Source organism: Apteryx mantelli, chromosome 1 (genome assembly GCF_036417845.1).
Source record: "Apteryx mantelli isolate bAptMan1 chromosome 1, bAptMan1.hap1, whole genome shotgun sequence".
Classification (NCBI taxonomy): Eukaryota; Metazoa; Chordata; class Aves; order Apterygiformes; family Apterygidae; genus Apteryx; species Apteryx mantelli.
Genome location: NC_089978.1, coordinates 34,612,932 through 34,629,663, shown reverse-complemented (window position 1 = coordinate 34,629,663; position 16,732 = coordinate 34,612,932). Strand labels below are relative to the sequence as shown.

The 16,732-nt window shown below is 45.3% G+C and overlaps 1 protein-coding gene across 2 annotated transcripts in view; it reads right to left on the bottom strand.

Moving 5' to 3' along the window:
- Positions 1–8,229: 8,229 nt before the first annotated feature.
- Positions 8,230–16,732, bottom strand: part of TSC22D1 (TSC22 domain family member 1) — a 97,558-nt gene continuing 89,055 nt past the window's right edge. For both annotated transcript variants that reach the window (XM_013948360.2, XM_067292367.1), the window contains 2 exons: positions 10,805–10,856; positions 8,230–9,649 (listed from right to left, as the gene is read on the bottom strand). In XM_013948360.2, coding sequence (XP_013803814.1) covers positions 9,392–9,649; positions 10,805–10,856 — 310 coding nt within the window. In that variant the 3' untranslated portion in view covers positions 8,230–9,391. The remainder of the gene's footprint in view (positions 9,650–10,804; positions 10,857–16,732) is intronic.

Here is a 16,732-nt window from a genome sequence, read left to right as displayed (position 1 = left end):
TACTCCAGGGAAAACAGCTCTCTGTCACCCCTTGTGCATCTGCTGCTAGCCACAGTCAGTGGGGATGCTGGGCTGTGCGGTCTGAGTCAGTCCTCACTGATGACATGGGCAAGGACATTATAGATGAACAAAGTATTAAAATGCTTAATGCGTACTGAGCAGAAAGCAACATTTTAAGTGCAGCAACATCAGCATCACAGTATTTATCCTGCATAGGTTAGTAGTAACAGCCATTGCTAAAACATGACAGTGTTCACACTGAGAGGTAACGTGACTCCAGCAGCGTACATGTTCTCTAATGAAACCCCAGCCTTTAAGAACATTGTGGTATTTTTTTGTAGCACCATGGCAACAGCTGTTAAGGGACAAGTCAGCAGACGGTGTTCCAGTATCATGATTTAGTATTTTTATGCCAGGCACTTTATGAAGCTGTATGATTTCCAGTGGTGTCCCTGACTGCCGAGGAAAGCACTTTAGAGGTGCTGCTAGATTATAGGGGTCAGGACCTTTTTTTTTTTTCCTTCCTGTACTGGATGGGGGTAAGATGGATGAGGTTTTCACGACCAAAGCCACAAAAAATTGCCATGTGCAAAAATTCCCTTGCTTTCTGAAGTGTGCTTTTTGTTTATTTTGGGTTCTTGGGTTTGGAGCGTGTGTGTGTATTGCTCATTCTTCCTGATGAATTCAAATAGCTGTCTTAAGTTTGCTTGAGAAAAGGAAAAGCATCCAACTCTCCCAGTCATGAGAACTGTGCTGTAAACAAGAGATTGCAGACATAAGAGCTTTTTCTTCCCTAAGTTAATTAACAACTATTACCTGTATTTTCACACCCCAAAATAAAACTTTTTCAAAAAAAAGATGCATTCATATGCCAAAGCAGCTGATGCGGTGAAACGCAAATGGAGCTGTGGCATGGCTTGATTTTTACCTGAAGGCAAACTGCGAGGGGCCACACTGAGATGAAATAAGAGCGCGTCAGCCCAGTTGGAGTTTTTTGCTCCTGGCTACCCCTGTGCCTCCCTCCTTGCCCTGAGCACCTGCAGCCTGGGAGGCAGCTCTGCGCCTGCTGACTCCATCCTCCCAATTCAGTGCTCAGCTAATACTCACCTCCACCTTCAAGGCCTGGCATAGCTCCTCATGCTGGAGGACGCAAAAGAGCGGCACTAACACCAGCAAAAAATCTGGATAAGGTCACTTTCCCCAGGCTGCACAGAAGCAGTCTCCGATTTCACAGGGCTTTCCAGGCAGCTGGCAATGGAAAGGCTTTGCATAGATACATGGACTGGGAAACATGCCCCATGATTTTCCCAAGATCTCCATCCCTGACAACCATTTGAAACAAGTATGGGCCCAACGTTAGACTGCCTTTCCCCTATAAGATTCCATTTCATTTATTAATAATAATTAGTTAGTAGCATTATAAAATAGGAAATCTAGGAGAGAAAGAGAAAGAGCAAAAATGGGGCGGACATCTCCTGCTGTTCCACTGTCATGTCTGTGAGGACCAGGAGAGTAGAGCTACCCAACACCAGCCCGGGTGCTTCACCCCCTGGTCCTGAGGAACCTCCTCAAGGAGGATGGAGGGTAGCTGGCATCTTCCACTGCCCTGTGCAATATCCACACCAAGAGCTCAGGGCACCACCAAAGCGCTGTAGCAGTCTGGGGCTGGAGTAAATGCACTGTTCAGCTGTGACTTTTCCAACACTGTATTGATATCCAACAGGACTCATCAGAATGATCTCACCCGTAGCTTTCCTGTATCCTAAACTTACCAGAGCACCCCCAGCTCTAACTTTACCTTACCATAGATTGGAGCCACTTTGGTTTTCTCCACATGCCCTGGCAACACAGCTACTGCCATGCCCTGGGAAGCCCAAGTGAGTTTATGGCACTTCAGAAGCAAACAGGAGTAACTGCCTTCCGAGTAAACAGGCTGTCCTGGCTCAGATCCTCTACACAAACCCATTAAGTAAATGAGTAGCTGATGTTCATTAAGAATATCACTGAAGTTGATCCACCACTGTTCTTAACTGGATGTAAAGTTGAAGCCTGTGGAGATGGGGAGAAGAGATAGGGAACTTTTTCCTGTGCCACCTACGAGTACCTGCATTTTAGTCTTATTCTCATCTCACCCTGGTAGACACGAAGCACTTTTATTGCCACAATTGGGTTGGAGCCCTTGTGAATGGCAAAATTTTCAGCGATGGAGCCATTTAGCCATGGCTGTAGAGCATTGCTAAATACCTTCATTCAGTCTCCAGTATGCTCTAATTATAGCAAGCTCCTTGTCTTGTTCTTGAACTGCATTTTGTGGAAAGTCCTAGACAGAGAAGTTTCTATTGTAGCCAAGAGAACTAAGCCCACCATCCCACTTGAAGGAAATTGCAAATACACTCCCAAATTCAAAGCAGCTGTATCTGGCTCCTGGCATACAACTACAGTGTGGGCAATAATCTGTATGCTGCCTCTGATCAAGTTGGCATGTGCAACAGGAGCAGTGCAAACCAAGGGTACGCACAATTACAGCAACCCTGATCCATCCTCAAGCTCTCCCAGCTGACTCCTACAGCCCACTGCGCCACGCTTCTGTCGCTGGGAGGGCTTGCAATGGTGAGAAAAGTTCTGAATCGGACACATTCACCAGGGAAAGAGCAAACAGACTGCACAGAACACAGTACAGAAGCATACAGGAGTTGACCACTGTCAAAAGGTCTTTCCAGGTTTAAAACCAAACACTTTTTTTTTTTTTTGAGACTTTCATAGTCAGCTGCATTGTCCTGATCCCCATTCACTTTTCTCCCAAGTATTAAAGCTGCTTCCCTGCCAACCAAAGGGCATTGCTCCCTGAAAGCAGGAAAGCTTGCAGTGAACTGAAAGCTGCATTCACTCCTAGCTCTCACCTTCACTTTTGCTTGTCTTCTGGTTTGGGGTTTTTGACAATTTTTTTTTTTTTTTTTTCAACATGAGAAACCCCCACACACACACCAAGCCTCCCTTCTAACTGCTTTCACTTGTGGTTTTGTGAGTCTTTACAATCAGCTGTTAAAAATGCTTTAGACAAGAACATTAGAGCACTTTTTAACGTCCTTTAGCAACATGTTTAAAGGAACTTGTGTTATGTTTTGAGACCAGCCTGACAACACTTAGAGGGCACCTTTGCCTCCAGGGCACCAGCTCACACAGATAGTCAGGGAAATACTTCTGAAAAGCTGTTTCTCACTGATGCTTGGCAGTCTCTCCAGAAGGTCTGTGGGCCTGTACCTCTGCCACTGAAAGCGAGTCACCAACAGTGAGAAAGATGGCCCTAGAGGCAGGCAAGGCAGGAGGAGAGGAACAGGAATCTGGACCAGCCCCTGGCAAAAAAGAATATGCATTTACAGCATGGGAGACTGAAAAGAAGTCAGATTTGTTTTGGTATGGAAGTTCCCACCAATTCACTCTTCTGTGCTGATGCAAAAGCTGCAAACAGTTTACCACTGTAGCAACTTCGAGCTTTTCCATGCTGCCTCCCGAGGTAGAAAGATGCAACTCAGCAGGAACCAATTTCCAGATGTAATGGAGAAGATTTTGTGGCTCCCAAATAGCATTGAACTTCTAGCTCATCTTCTCCTGCCTACCAAGCAGGAAGAAAGAAACTTAACAGCTTCCCATGAGGAATGAGTTGCCGCAGCCAGGGCAAGCCCATGGTGCGGAGGGCACAGTGTTCCTGCAGCGACTGGTTTCACAGAGATGAGTTTAAGCACATATTTAATTGAATTGCAGATGTCTTTTCTGATGGCTATCTGGTAGCAAAACTTTGATCAAAGCAGCAGCAGAGAGGCAGAACAGGCTTGTTCCCAGTAATAAAACTAATGGAAGGAAGAATGACCATTTACAGCAGCTCCTCAGGGAGCATAATGCAGGCAGACACTTTAAATGTGATTTTTTGGAGAGCTGAGAGGTCAGAACAAAAAAACAGCTTCCAGCTCCTGGAGACAGAATATACATTGTACTGGAAAGAGGCTGACAGTAATTTAAATAACTCACAAATAAATTCATCTCCCTCCGTCCCAAACTCCCTGATGAACATCAGAGACGCTTTCCTTTCTGATGGTCATGTATGTTTTTTCCTCTTTACTTTGTTTTTAAAAGGCTGACAAATTTTATCCTCTGACCTTTCATTATTCCCAAGAATCAGGTGGATTTGCCCTGAATTTGCACATGCCACATCTCAGCCTTGCCATGTTTTCTGATGCCTTTAGAGCACCAAGGAATGGAGTGGGATCTCTAGAAAAGCTCTCACTCAGTCCATCCAAACTAGAAGGCTCTAAATTGGACTGGTAAGATTTTTTTTTTCCTGGCCTGTAGCCACTTTCTCATGACAACTTGAACCACATCCACTATGTGTTACCACATACCCATTGCTAAAATCCACACGCATCCAATGGAGCTGAAGAGTCAAAGTTAAACTTCGAGATGATCTAAAAACTTGACTTAGCTCAGCAACAAAGTTTTAGAGAACTATTTTCCCTTTCCTCCGCTGGCCATTCCACTCTATCCAAACTGCCATTCTGCTTCATTTTGGGAACTTCTTTGTAATCTTGGGGACTTCCCCTCTTGCATCTGGAGCACTGGCAAAGCCCAGCATGACTCTCCTGTGGACATCTCCATGCTCTACACCAAACTGGGACTTCCTTTTGCTGGAAGACATCACTGTTTCACTCATTTTTCCTCCAAACTGCTGCTCTTTTTCAATGTATTTACAATAAAAGGAAGTCAGTTTATTCGCAGTTTGGCTTTGAACTTTGTTGTTGAGCTTGGCCTTGCTCCTTTTGGAAATTGGGCCCCAATTCAGGAGGGCAGCTGCCAGTGCCTGCTGGAAACTCCCCACCATGGGATTTTCAAATACACCATATCTTGACCTAGCTCAGCACATGCTAAGTGCAGGAAGAAGACTCCCACTTACTCATCTTAGGAAAAGGATCAGGCCAGCAGCAAATGTTTTTCAGAGTATCCTCAAACAAGCACTTAAAACTCTTCAGTTTGTTCCAGACTTCCCAGGAGCTCCCTCCAGCAGTCATCCTCTGTTTAGCTTTGCACGTGAAGTTATGCCAATCACTGACCACCAGTGACCGGAATTGGGCTAATTTCCAGCTTAAAGGTTTGGATTTGTAGCTCGTTTCAAGTTCATCCCAGCAGAAACCTCTCCAGAAAGGTAAAATACATAATCCCTATGGGAGAGGAGAAAAGCACGAAATAATTCAACATCCTTAAAATGTAAACTGTTCCTAAAGTATTCGAAATGCTTAACCAGAGGTTTTTTGAATGGTATATGTTAAGCTAAACAAGTATGCCTTCACACTCAGCTAGCTTGAATGCTGCCATTTCACCCTACAAAGAATGAGCAATAATTAAAATTCTTTATACTAATCTGAATACATTCACTGTAACTACAGATATCAAGGGTGGTAATTCCCAAATTGCATTGCTGTCTTTTTTTCTTCTAGTTGAAAGATGGGAGGCTGCCTCCCAGGCATTGATTTATTCCATAAGAATTAGGGAGAGGCATTCCTCTCAAAGGCACTGCATTTACTCCATTACCACTGGGAGGTTTTGCCTGGATACTCTCTGGAGTCTTCAGACATGCGATGGAAGCATATTTCTCTTTCCCAAGTATTTACAGAGCCTTCAGAATCCGGACAATCTGGATTTGCCTTAGAATTCTTTGTCAAAAATTATTGGTTTAAAAAAAAAAAAAAAGTCACATGAGGAAAAAAAAAAAAAAAAACTTTGTGATAATTTGCCTAGGTCAGTTCATCACATTACTGTTTAGAATAAAGCAAGTGTGCAGTTAAATGTCAACCAGAAAGTAAATGACAAACAATCTGAACACAGCCTGAAGAGTTACTGGATTGGAGATTTGCAGAGAATAGAAAGTCTGTCATATAAAAAGGCAGATCACACTTAATTTTGTTCTCACTCTGGATGAAAACCTGAGCATTTCAGAATTCTTACAAAGAAAAAATTGGGGGGGGGGAAGGGATCACTCTTGGCTATCGAAAACATTTGATTTAAAGTGCTCTGAAAAATGATTTGTTCTAGAACAAAAGCAAAAATCAGAACAATTCATTCCAGAAGTATTACAACATGACAAACTGAAAAGGCAACTCTGTTGTGGTCTCAAGTGAGATTTTAGTCAGTTGGAGTCAACTGCACAGAGAGAAACTTCAGTTTTGACAGAACTATCTCTGAGGTAGTCTTAATGACAAAGTTTCTCTGCTTAGCTTTAGCAATTAATAAACAAGCTTCATAGCTTTAAAAAAAAACAATTCTGCACCAAATAATAAATGATCAGATTTGCTAATATTGAAGCACACTGTACTAAAATTATCAACATATTACCTAATCTAAAACCTTCAAACTTCCAGGCACTGTGTTAAAAAACAGTTTAAAAAAATCCTAGATTTGGAACATGCTCAAGCTGTTCTTCAAACAAAGTAAAAGGAATAAACCCAGAGGTTAAATTTTATGACAAAAAAAAACATCTGTGCAAATTTTGGTAAGTAGGTGAAAAAGCACATCTGCATGGTAAGGTTGACTTTTTAATACAGTGAGCATTATGGCCTGGAAGTGCTAGAGACATTCAGAATATAAAGGCAACTGAAGACAATTAAGCCATTTAAAAAACACCAAAATTAGCATGCCTTTTGTCAGATCCAGATAATTCAAGTGCTGTTCTGTTACAAAGGCTATCATCAATTTCTAGTTTTAGCTTAATCCATCAAAAAGCATCCAGCATTTGTTTCCTCATTAAGAATAGCTTTAAATTATGTACTAAAATATTGAGAACAAACTACAAATTAAGTCCATATTCCCACAGAGACATACTCATTCATTTACTTTGATATACTAATCCCAATAAAGGTAATGCAACTACTTGTGTTGCAATACAGCTAAGCAGTGCCTAGAACTGTTGCATGATCAGAACCCAAAAGCAAGAATCCAGCTATGAATCACACAGAAAAGATTGGTCTTTCTGCCTTCAAACTCTCAGCATCCCAGTTTCCCCTGCTACACCTGATTATTCTCAATACTGTGAAGTTCCACAAGCACCTTATCTCATTCTCATTATATGGAAGAAGCCATCAAATAAAAGACCCTATAAAAACATTGTAATTTACCCTACATTAAGTCAAATCCATTCTTGCATTCAAATCTTAAGACATGCAGTTTCCTCAAGGTAAAAGTACTGTTCTGCTACTCTGTTAGAGGACTGATCATTTTATCTCATCAATTCTGAACGCTGTAAGTAGGATTCATATTCTTTCATATCCACAGTAAAACAGAAAATTCCTTTGCTGCCCCAGTTGCAGGCTATCAGTCATGCTGCATCTATATTCTTTCACAGGTAGATTTATATGTTTAGACTCACTGAAGTTTTTAACCATCATTATTGAAAAGGAAAGAAACATTTTTTCAACCTGAAGGGAAACAGTTTGGGAAACAATTTTATCTTCATACTGAACTGAACAAAAATAAACACTCTCAACAACTTCCCAAGGCAGAATTAACTCTATGACCAAGTTCACATAATTTGAACTCACAAAAGTGAAACAATCAGAGATAAGAGCTGTGGGTGTGAAAGTGAGAAATTCTTAGACATCTAGATTTCAGCCTGGTGTACTCACCAAAAGCTTTAACAAGAACGTGGAGTTAAGACTGACCTATTCAGGAAGCTGTAACGCCCTCAGCATTTGTCACACTTAATTCAAAGTGGTTCGGAGCTGCTGCCCAGCACGGGACTCTCCATGTCCAGGCAAAGGTGCCGTTTGCCACCTGGAAACAACTGTTGCACAAGGCTTATACGTTTACTGCCGACCGTACAACAGAGGTCTGTGCTTCTGCTTATCCGTTATTAAAGGCATAGAAGGCACGCAGCACTCCTGAAGTTTCAGCATTACACAGGATTGGACCAAAACAAGCAGCTTTGCTCCAAGGCTCTGGCCCCCGACATTTCCCCCCCCCCCTTCATTTGACTTTACATTTGCTGCATTTTTAAGAAACTGGGGAAAATAGTAGCTACATTTTTAGCACATTTTTATAAGTCTTCGCAACTTCTACGAAGTTCAAAGGTCAACAAAGAGGACCATGCACAGAAATCTAAGCTTCCTCTAACCTTACTAATCAGGTAAAACTGAATTGCAACATGTTGTAGTTATTGCAGTTAACATTATTACACTATACAAACAGTGATTTATCAACATTGTATGCTTTATTGAAAGTTGACAAGTGCAACAGTTAAATACATTGACGTGTTACAACTGTTTAGAGAACATGCACAAAAACATATGCATACTACTATACAGATCATATGCAAAAATCCATACTGGGAAATCCAATTTTTTTATTCTTTGCTAGCAAGGTCTGATAATTTGAGTGTTTTTTCCTGTCTTAAACCAAACTACAATGAACAAAGATTTACTTCAAGATAATCAGCAGCCAGGGAAATTCAGAAGTTACACAAACAGCATAAATCTGCCAAATTCTGAACAGTTGCGTAGGTGCATTCTTATTTATGTAGCATAAAAAAAAAGACTTTCCAAACTTCTTCAGATCAGCCAATGAAACAACTAAACTTCAATCTGTACAACCTAAATAGTTACAGTTTTCTATTTTACAAAGTAATTACACTAAATACACAAATATACAGTAGGCAAATAACCTTCATTGTAATTATCCTATGACCCAACTGTATGTCACCTACCTGCTTTCTATATATAATACAGCTTTATGCACCTGTCCACTGCTTCAGAAAACGGTGCAAATATATTTGCACTTAAGGTTTCAGGTGACAATTAAGTGTTAAACACTGAATTAACTTTCTCCCTCTTCCTCTTAGATCCTATGCACCAGTCCTCACTTTGGAACCCCAGTGCACTATGGGGGATTGAGCCATCACTTTTTACTCCAGTCTATTTCTTCACATTTCCATGCTTGAAAAGCACTTGTGTCAGTTACATCACTGGATGAGTGGAAGATTTAAAAACAAACAAAAAAAATTCAGACATGCAGCTCCATTTCTCAGCCATTTGCAGAAGCTGCTCAAGTCCCCAGTGTACTTGTGCTAATTCGCTGGAAGAAGTTTATTTTATTAAATCAACCTAAGAACAAAGACTCCTTCAAGCCAAAGAGGGAAGGGAGGGTAAAGAGAGATAGATGAGTGCATAATACTGGGGATTAAAAAAAAAAAAAAAAAACCCTCTTATGGTGATGTATGCAGGGCACGGAGTCCTCAGTCTGGGTTGCAGCGTGCATTGAAATGGATGAAGGGTGGCTGCGGCAGATTCCTGCTAGTCCTTCTCACTCTGGGTGCTCCAGAGAACAGCGACCACGACGGCAGCAACGCCGGAGACTACGCGGAGGGCCCCGACCCCTGTGACGCCGGCTGGGCAGGCTGCTGTGCCGTCCCTTGTGACTGGGAAGAGGAAGGTGGGGAACCAGTCTGCAGCTGCGCCTGGAACTGGGCGAGCTGCTCCGGGCTGGCGAGCGTCTTTAGCAGCGTGTTCTCCTGCTCCAGCTGGGAGTTCTTCTCTATCAGCTCCTTGATCTGCTCTTTGAGGACCTCCACCTCCTCCCTCACCGCGTACATCAGGTGGCTCTTGACCAGATCCTGCAAGGCAGAGGGGAACACGCTATTAGCGAAGGAGATGGGCACCAGGGCCGGACCGCCTAGCGGAGAGCCGCAGCCGAGGAGCCCCGCTCGGGCAGGGGCGCACCCCGCCGAGGGGGCAACCCCCGGCCCCTTCCCAGCACCTGCGGGGCCCGAACGCGGGCCGGGCCGGCGCTGCCCCGGCTGCATCCAGCAGCCCCTCGGCCGAGGGAGCGGGGCCGGGCCGAGCCCACGGCGCCCCTGCCCCGGAGGGCCGGGACGGCCGCCTTGCCTTCCCCCCCGCGCAGGGCCGGGACGGCCGCCTTGCCTCCCCCCCCCGGCGCCGGTGCCTGCCCCGCCGCACACGTGCGCCTCCCGCGCCCGCCGGGCCCCGCCCCCGGCCCCGCCCCCGCCGGGCCCCGCCCCCGGCGCACCGGCTGCAGCCAGTTCTCAGCGCAGGTTGCCGCATTTCCCTCCCTCCCGCCGGCCGTCCGCGACCGCGGGTGACGTCAGAAAGCCTGGCCGACCGCCCCTGGCGCGGCTCCGCCAATGAGCGGCCGCGCTATTTATAGCCGCGAGTTAAAGGTTCGGAGTTCGCCTAGCAACAGCGGGCAGAGGCTCCCGTGAGAGCGGCGCCCGGCACCGCTCCAGCAACAAAGAGCGGCCGGGCGGAAATGGGCGCCGGGCGCCGCCGGCCCGGCTGCCATGGCAGGGCCGAGCGGCTCCGGGCGCCCCCGCCGCAGCGAGCAGCCCGCTGGGGATGCTCCCATTCCGCGGAGATCGCCCCGAGCGGCATGCGTTAGGGGAAGGAAGCAGTGAATCAAAAAAATAAAAATTAATAAAAATTAAAAAGCATACCTCAAAACACCCCCCCCCCCCAAAAAAAAAGCAGCGCCGATTTCCTACTCCGCCCCTCCCCCGCCGCACGGGGCCAGGATCAATGGTTTGGGAAAGTCAGGAGGCAGAAGCGGCGGCGGAGCGGCAGCGACGCGCGCATTCCTCCCCGCAGGAAGCCTTTATCAGTAAAACACGCAAAACCCCCAAACTAACACCATGCCCCCTGCCCCCCCCACTATAAAAACGCGTGCACGCAAGGGTTAACCATCGCCCGCCGCATCCCGATATTGTTTACAGCTTTAAACATTAACAGGATTTCATGCCACCATCGGTACGTACCATCGCTTGCTCGATTTTGTTGTCGATAGCTACCACGCTCGCACCAGAGGAGCTGGAAGAAAGACAGAAAGAAAAAAACAAACACAACATTAGCAGCAGCTGAATTATTTAGGAGACAAGAGACGCGGATATTGGCAGCCCGTGGGCTGCGAAAGTCATCGCCGCGCTGCCGCCGCTCGCCTCGCCGCGATGCTCCAATGCAGCAAAGCAACCTGTAAAGCCGCCCCGAGCCCCCCGCCCGCCGCGAGATCGCATATCCGGACATTTTCCCCTCGTAAACCGCAAAGATGGAGCTTAATGACACCCTGCGGCAGGAGCGGCGCGGAGGGCAGCGGCGCTGCGCGGGGCACGGCAGCGCCCGCGCAGCGGCTCCGCGCCGCCGGACAAAGGAGCTGGCCCGGCCGCCACCTGCCTCCCGCCGCCCCCCGCACAGCGGCCATTTACCTGCTGTCGAGCCTCAGGGAGGAGCTGTCGGTGCCCAGCAAGGACGACAAGAAGGAAATTGAGAAATGTCTTAGTTGATAAACTCCTAGATCCATTGCCACTGGTCTACAACATTGGGCATTCATGCAACCGCGGCCAGAAACGCTCCCCGCAGAAACAAGCCTCCCTCTCTAAGATATATATATATATATAGATATATATATATATATATATAGATATATAGATATATATATAGTGTGTGTATATGGGGGGGCTCGGCGGCGGCGCTAGGCTGCGCGGGGCGGGCGGCGGGCGGCGGCGGGGCGCTGCGGCGGCAACATCGGGGCGGCGGCGGCGCCGGCAGGCTCCGGGTCAGCGCTCCGCCGCGCCGCACAAAACCCGGCCATCCCTGCCCCCCGCATAATCTATGCGCCGCCGCCGCCGCCCATTGGCTGCGCCGCCGCGCGGGGCCACACCCCCGCGGCATCTCATTAGGAGCCCCCCCCCCGCACGCACATACATATGGAGCGGCCGCAGGGACCCCCCTCCCCCCCCGGCGCCCACGCGGGGCGGCCCGGCACGCGGGGCCGGGGGGGAGATGGGGAACAGCCCGGCACGGCCACGACAGCCGCCCTCCTCGCCTCGCGCCGCGGTGGGCGGGGGCGACGGAACGCTTGGAAATGCCGCTTTGCACCCGCAAAAATGATAAATAATAAAAAATAAGGGGAAAAAGGCAAAAAAGAAAAAGAAAAAAAAAGCCCCGAAGCAGCGAGGCGGGCGGGCGCCGCGGGGCCGGCCGTGGCCTCGCCGACACCGCCACCTGTCGGCGCAGCGAGCCCCGCGCCGCCGCGCCGGGCCCCCGCTGCCCTCCCCAAAACGGCGGCCCGGCCCCGGCCCCGCGCAAGAGCCACCTGTAGCGCTGCGGGCTCTGCTCACGCGTTGCTGCTGCTGCTGCTGCTGGAGAGGCAAGTTTTAGCATGGGAGGATGGAAAAAATATATATTGGATAACACGCTGTGCTTAATCCATAAAACAAAGCAAAACCGAGATCCATGTACACACAACGAAGCAAATGAAACAAAATTTTGAAGTCTCACAAGCTTGCTAGACCATCGAGGATCTGTGCTAAACCTTTATATAGACAAAAATGGACTTCCACCTTATAGCCCCATAAAACCATTTATGAAGATGCTCAGCAATCAGATCACTCAGAAAATGCAGGCACAGCATAAACCTGCAAACTTGGAGCAAGCTGTTGGACATCCTTGCACAGCAACAGTGGAAAGGCCTATTCGCTCATCTGCAGATCACACCGCACAGCATCCGTGGTTTTAGAAGCCATCACACACCTTAACTATCAGGGAAAAATTCTCTTCCCACTTGACAGCAATGTATTTCTCAATAAATGTTACGGCTCTACTATCTGCGTTAAGGAACACAGTCACTGTTGTCAGCGTGATTCGAAGCGAGCCTCTTTCTATCGGTAACAGTTGAGCAATAGGCCCAAGGCTGAATTTGAACTGCACAACACCTTCTTAAGAAACAACCAACCCCTGAAAACACTATTTTCTAGACCTGCACCTTCACCCGCCATTGTGGGACCTGAAGGCACAGAATAAAGTCGAAGCCCCAAACCTCTTCGATTCTCTGTAGCAAACCGAAGAGCTGGCAGTCGCAAATATGCCACAGGTGTTGCTCTCACAGAAGCAAGAAGGCTAGGAGGCAAGAAATAATCATCTTAGAGCTAAATTTAGCATTTGCGTATCTGCATCATCCTTCTTAGCTTGTTTTTTTTCTTCTGTTGTCCTAGTTTACTATTCTTTCATTCAACAACGCCAGCTGAGTAGTACAAACAAATTAATCCTATTCACAAGAGAGGTCACATTTAAGGATCCAAGTATCACACACGTTTTCCCAGCACGCCCCAAAAGGGCACAGCTCTCTTCTCGCCCTCTGGGCTACCTGGGGGAGCTGCATACAATACTGCCAAGTGGGCTGGAAAGTAATGGAAGTTTTCAAAAAAAAAAAAAAAAAAAAAAAAAAAACCTGCTTGTTTTGAATTGCGAATTTAATAGCAAGTAAATCAGTGATCAAGCAGGCCCTTTTATACGCAGCTACAAGAAGCACATCAGCTGTATTTGCAACCTGTATCAACTTCTGCCCTAGACTTGATCTAAATTAAACCTTTCATGAAGGGCCCTGAAAGTCAGTAATCTCTCCAATGACTCCTCACCACAGCCGTTGCTCAGGACAGTGGAGTTAACAAAACTGCAGCTGGGCACAAGCCCAGAGGAAATCTTGATCCCCCGAAGCTCTGAATCAGAGAGAAGATTAGGCAGCAAACAGGGAGAAGACCCATCTCTCCTCTCATTAGATCGTTATAAAATAATGCACTCGAAGATGGCAAAGTTATAAAACCCACATGCACGAACAGACACACACCTGAAATGCCCGCTTTGCTTTTGCGGGATAGGAGACAGACATTTCTATCAGAATACACCCCAAAATAAAGCCATGGATGCACTGTAGGATGATTGTTGTTTGCTGCCATAACGATCGAAAAATCACGAAACTATTAAATGCCAGCATTCCTCTTCTGACGGAAAGATGCTATGATTCACAGACTAAATTAACAATAATACTGCCCTCATGTAATCTATATTAATAATGAATAAGAGATACAGATTTGATCCTAAATCCAATTCCCACTAAATTCATTAACCATCTTCCATTAACTTCAGTGGGCTTTTAGCAAATTTCTTCATTTATTTTTAGATGCCTACAAGCCCGAGTTGTGATTCAACAGAAAGCTGTCAGCTCCGTAACTAGGACTGCATGTTAATACAAACATTCTGCTTTGTCCACCCTACAAAAGAAAAACAGAAAGGTCCCTTTATGTCTGAAAAACAAGCAGCCTTGGACCACTGAGCCTTCAGACCATCTAGAAAATAAAACGCATTCTTTCACCTCAAAAATCTCAGCAGGAGACGCTCCTTTTCCAGTGAGCTTGCTACCAGCAGTCTCCACTGAGGTTCTCGCTTCAACATGCCTTCATCTGCCTGACAAGGACAGAGAGGGAGCATCACGTTTAAAGGTTGGGGTTTTGCTGTTGTTTGGGTTTTTTTTTTATACTATTTATGGAATAAAACAGTTTACAGAACAGCTAATGACAACACTCCTTCAAACTCCCTTTCCCCTTTCTTACTCATAGGGTTCTCTCCCCTCTTGCCTCCTCCACACCACAACATTCAAAATGGGCTTCACTTTTGTCAGACTATGTAGCTTTGACTCACTAATTCTCCCCTACAGCACTAGACAGGAGTCCAGGCATGACTACGGTGTTACTTAAAGCAAAGCCTGCAAACGGTCGCTTTAACAGAGCTCTTCAGCACCTTGTTAACAGGCACTACACAGTATTAGACATGATCTCTTCCTGCAAAAGATGCAGTTTTGCATTCCTGGTAGCAGAAGTGTGAAAGGCTGCCCCTACTCATGCAGCAGGACCCCTCATTTGTGTACAGCTGCTTTGGGTCTGGACCACGGTGGCCTAATTCGTATCTGTGTCAGCCCTGAAGTGCAGTGAGCGACATTTCGCCAGAGTCCACTTGCACGTGATATCACGCACTTAGGAAAAGCGTGCGTTTAGGGAGCACCACAGGTGCTTCCAAAAATGCATAAAGTAATACAAAAAGACTAAAGATGGGTTACTGAGAAATGAGCACAGCAAAATACAGCACAATGCTAAACAAGCAGCTCACACACATGCTTTGATCTTCAGAGGTAAATTAAGTTGAAACATATACCATAACTAAAGACTTTCAGCAAGCTTTACCTTTTGAAGGGTTTCAGTTCTTAAATGCTGTTTCTCCTATTAAATAATTTCCTCTTGTCTCAATTTAATGATGCTAAGCACTTTAAAAAGTGCTTTTCATCTTAAGTGCATATCGAGGTAAGCTGCAGCACACAATCATTTTGTCTATATGCAAGTCTGTGGTTTGGCATATTTCTATGTGCCTTTTTAAAAAAAAAAAAGAAGAAGAAATCTTTCATTTCTTCATTTATCTTTCAAATATCTTGTCAATGTATGTTCCCTTTAGATGCCAGCATTAAAAACCCTAGACAAGCATTTCCCAAACTGGAAATACATCTTATCTTTTGACTATGTTACAAAGAGACCACACCAGAAACTGTAACACGAAACAGTAATTTCTGCCACAGCACACTTTAATCTTACACTGTATAGACAGGCTCAGATTCAATAGATTTCAGCTACATTTTTTCAACTATAAAATGTAAGATTGAAGGGGTTAAACTACCACAAATTTGTTAATTGCCCAAGAATTGACAAAAGTGACTGCATTCTACAAAACATCTGATTTCACACCTCACTTGGAATCTAAAAAATGGTCAATAAAATGACAAAATATTATGCTGCCCTAAAATTCATAAATTCAAAATTATTTGCATACTGACAGCAACCTCCACAGTATCAAACTTCCAGAAAATTGCTCAAAACTAATAATCTAAAGGGGAAATGCTGGCTGAAGTTGAAATCAAGGAATAAAACATTATTTATTCAAATAAGTAGTGATTCTTTCCTCATCTCAATAAAGATACAAGATAGACTGAAGTTCCCCCCCCCCACAGTAAACCAAAATTCTCTTATAGACTGAGGACCAAGACAAATCACATTCAGATAGTCTGATAAAGACCCCAGAAACTCCATCAACTTCCTTTTCAAGCCCAAAATGTATAGCTATCATCTTGATTTAAGGACACCAAGCCAATGAGAACTTATGGCTCAGCTCCGAAGGCCAATACGCATTCTATTTCCTGTGTGAATTCTGCAGATTCCAATGTATGTACCTCTGCTTAACCAAAGAACCTCTTGGTACCAGATATTTCTCTAACAGTTTTCTTAATTGTGTGCTTTTCCTCCCTAGTAATAAGGTTATTTGCATCCACAGTTTGGCTTGGTAGGAATTGGTTTTTAATTTTATGAAAAAGCAGAAAAAAGGGAAAGCTATGCAAGACATACTTCTAGTGAAATGAAGTGCTATATTTGTAAATCTATTTTTGCCAGATGCACAAACAGAACTAAATATTCAAAGAAAAGAACACATACACCCTACTAGGGCTCCAGAAATAACTTGACAGTATCTCTAATTGCAATACGTACAGTAGCATCATGCTGTGTATTCGGCACAGGGAACAGAAGGATGGATTTAAAAAGCAAGAAGATAACCATGTATGATCAAAAGAAAAACAAGGAGTTCTCACTGGCTCCTCTGGGGATATCCTCTTTCTCCTTTAGAAGGAACTGTAATTGCTAAGTCAACCTCAGTTGTTTTAATGAGAGAATTATGATTCTACCAGTTTTAATGAAGACAAAATAAAACTTAAGGTCGGTATCAAGTACCTGGATACAGGCCAACAGACAGGATCCACTCCTTACCTGGCTGGGAGCACTCTGCAAGGAAATACGAGCCATCTTAAAACAATCTTG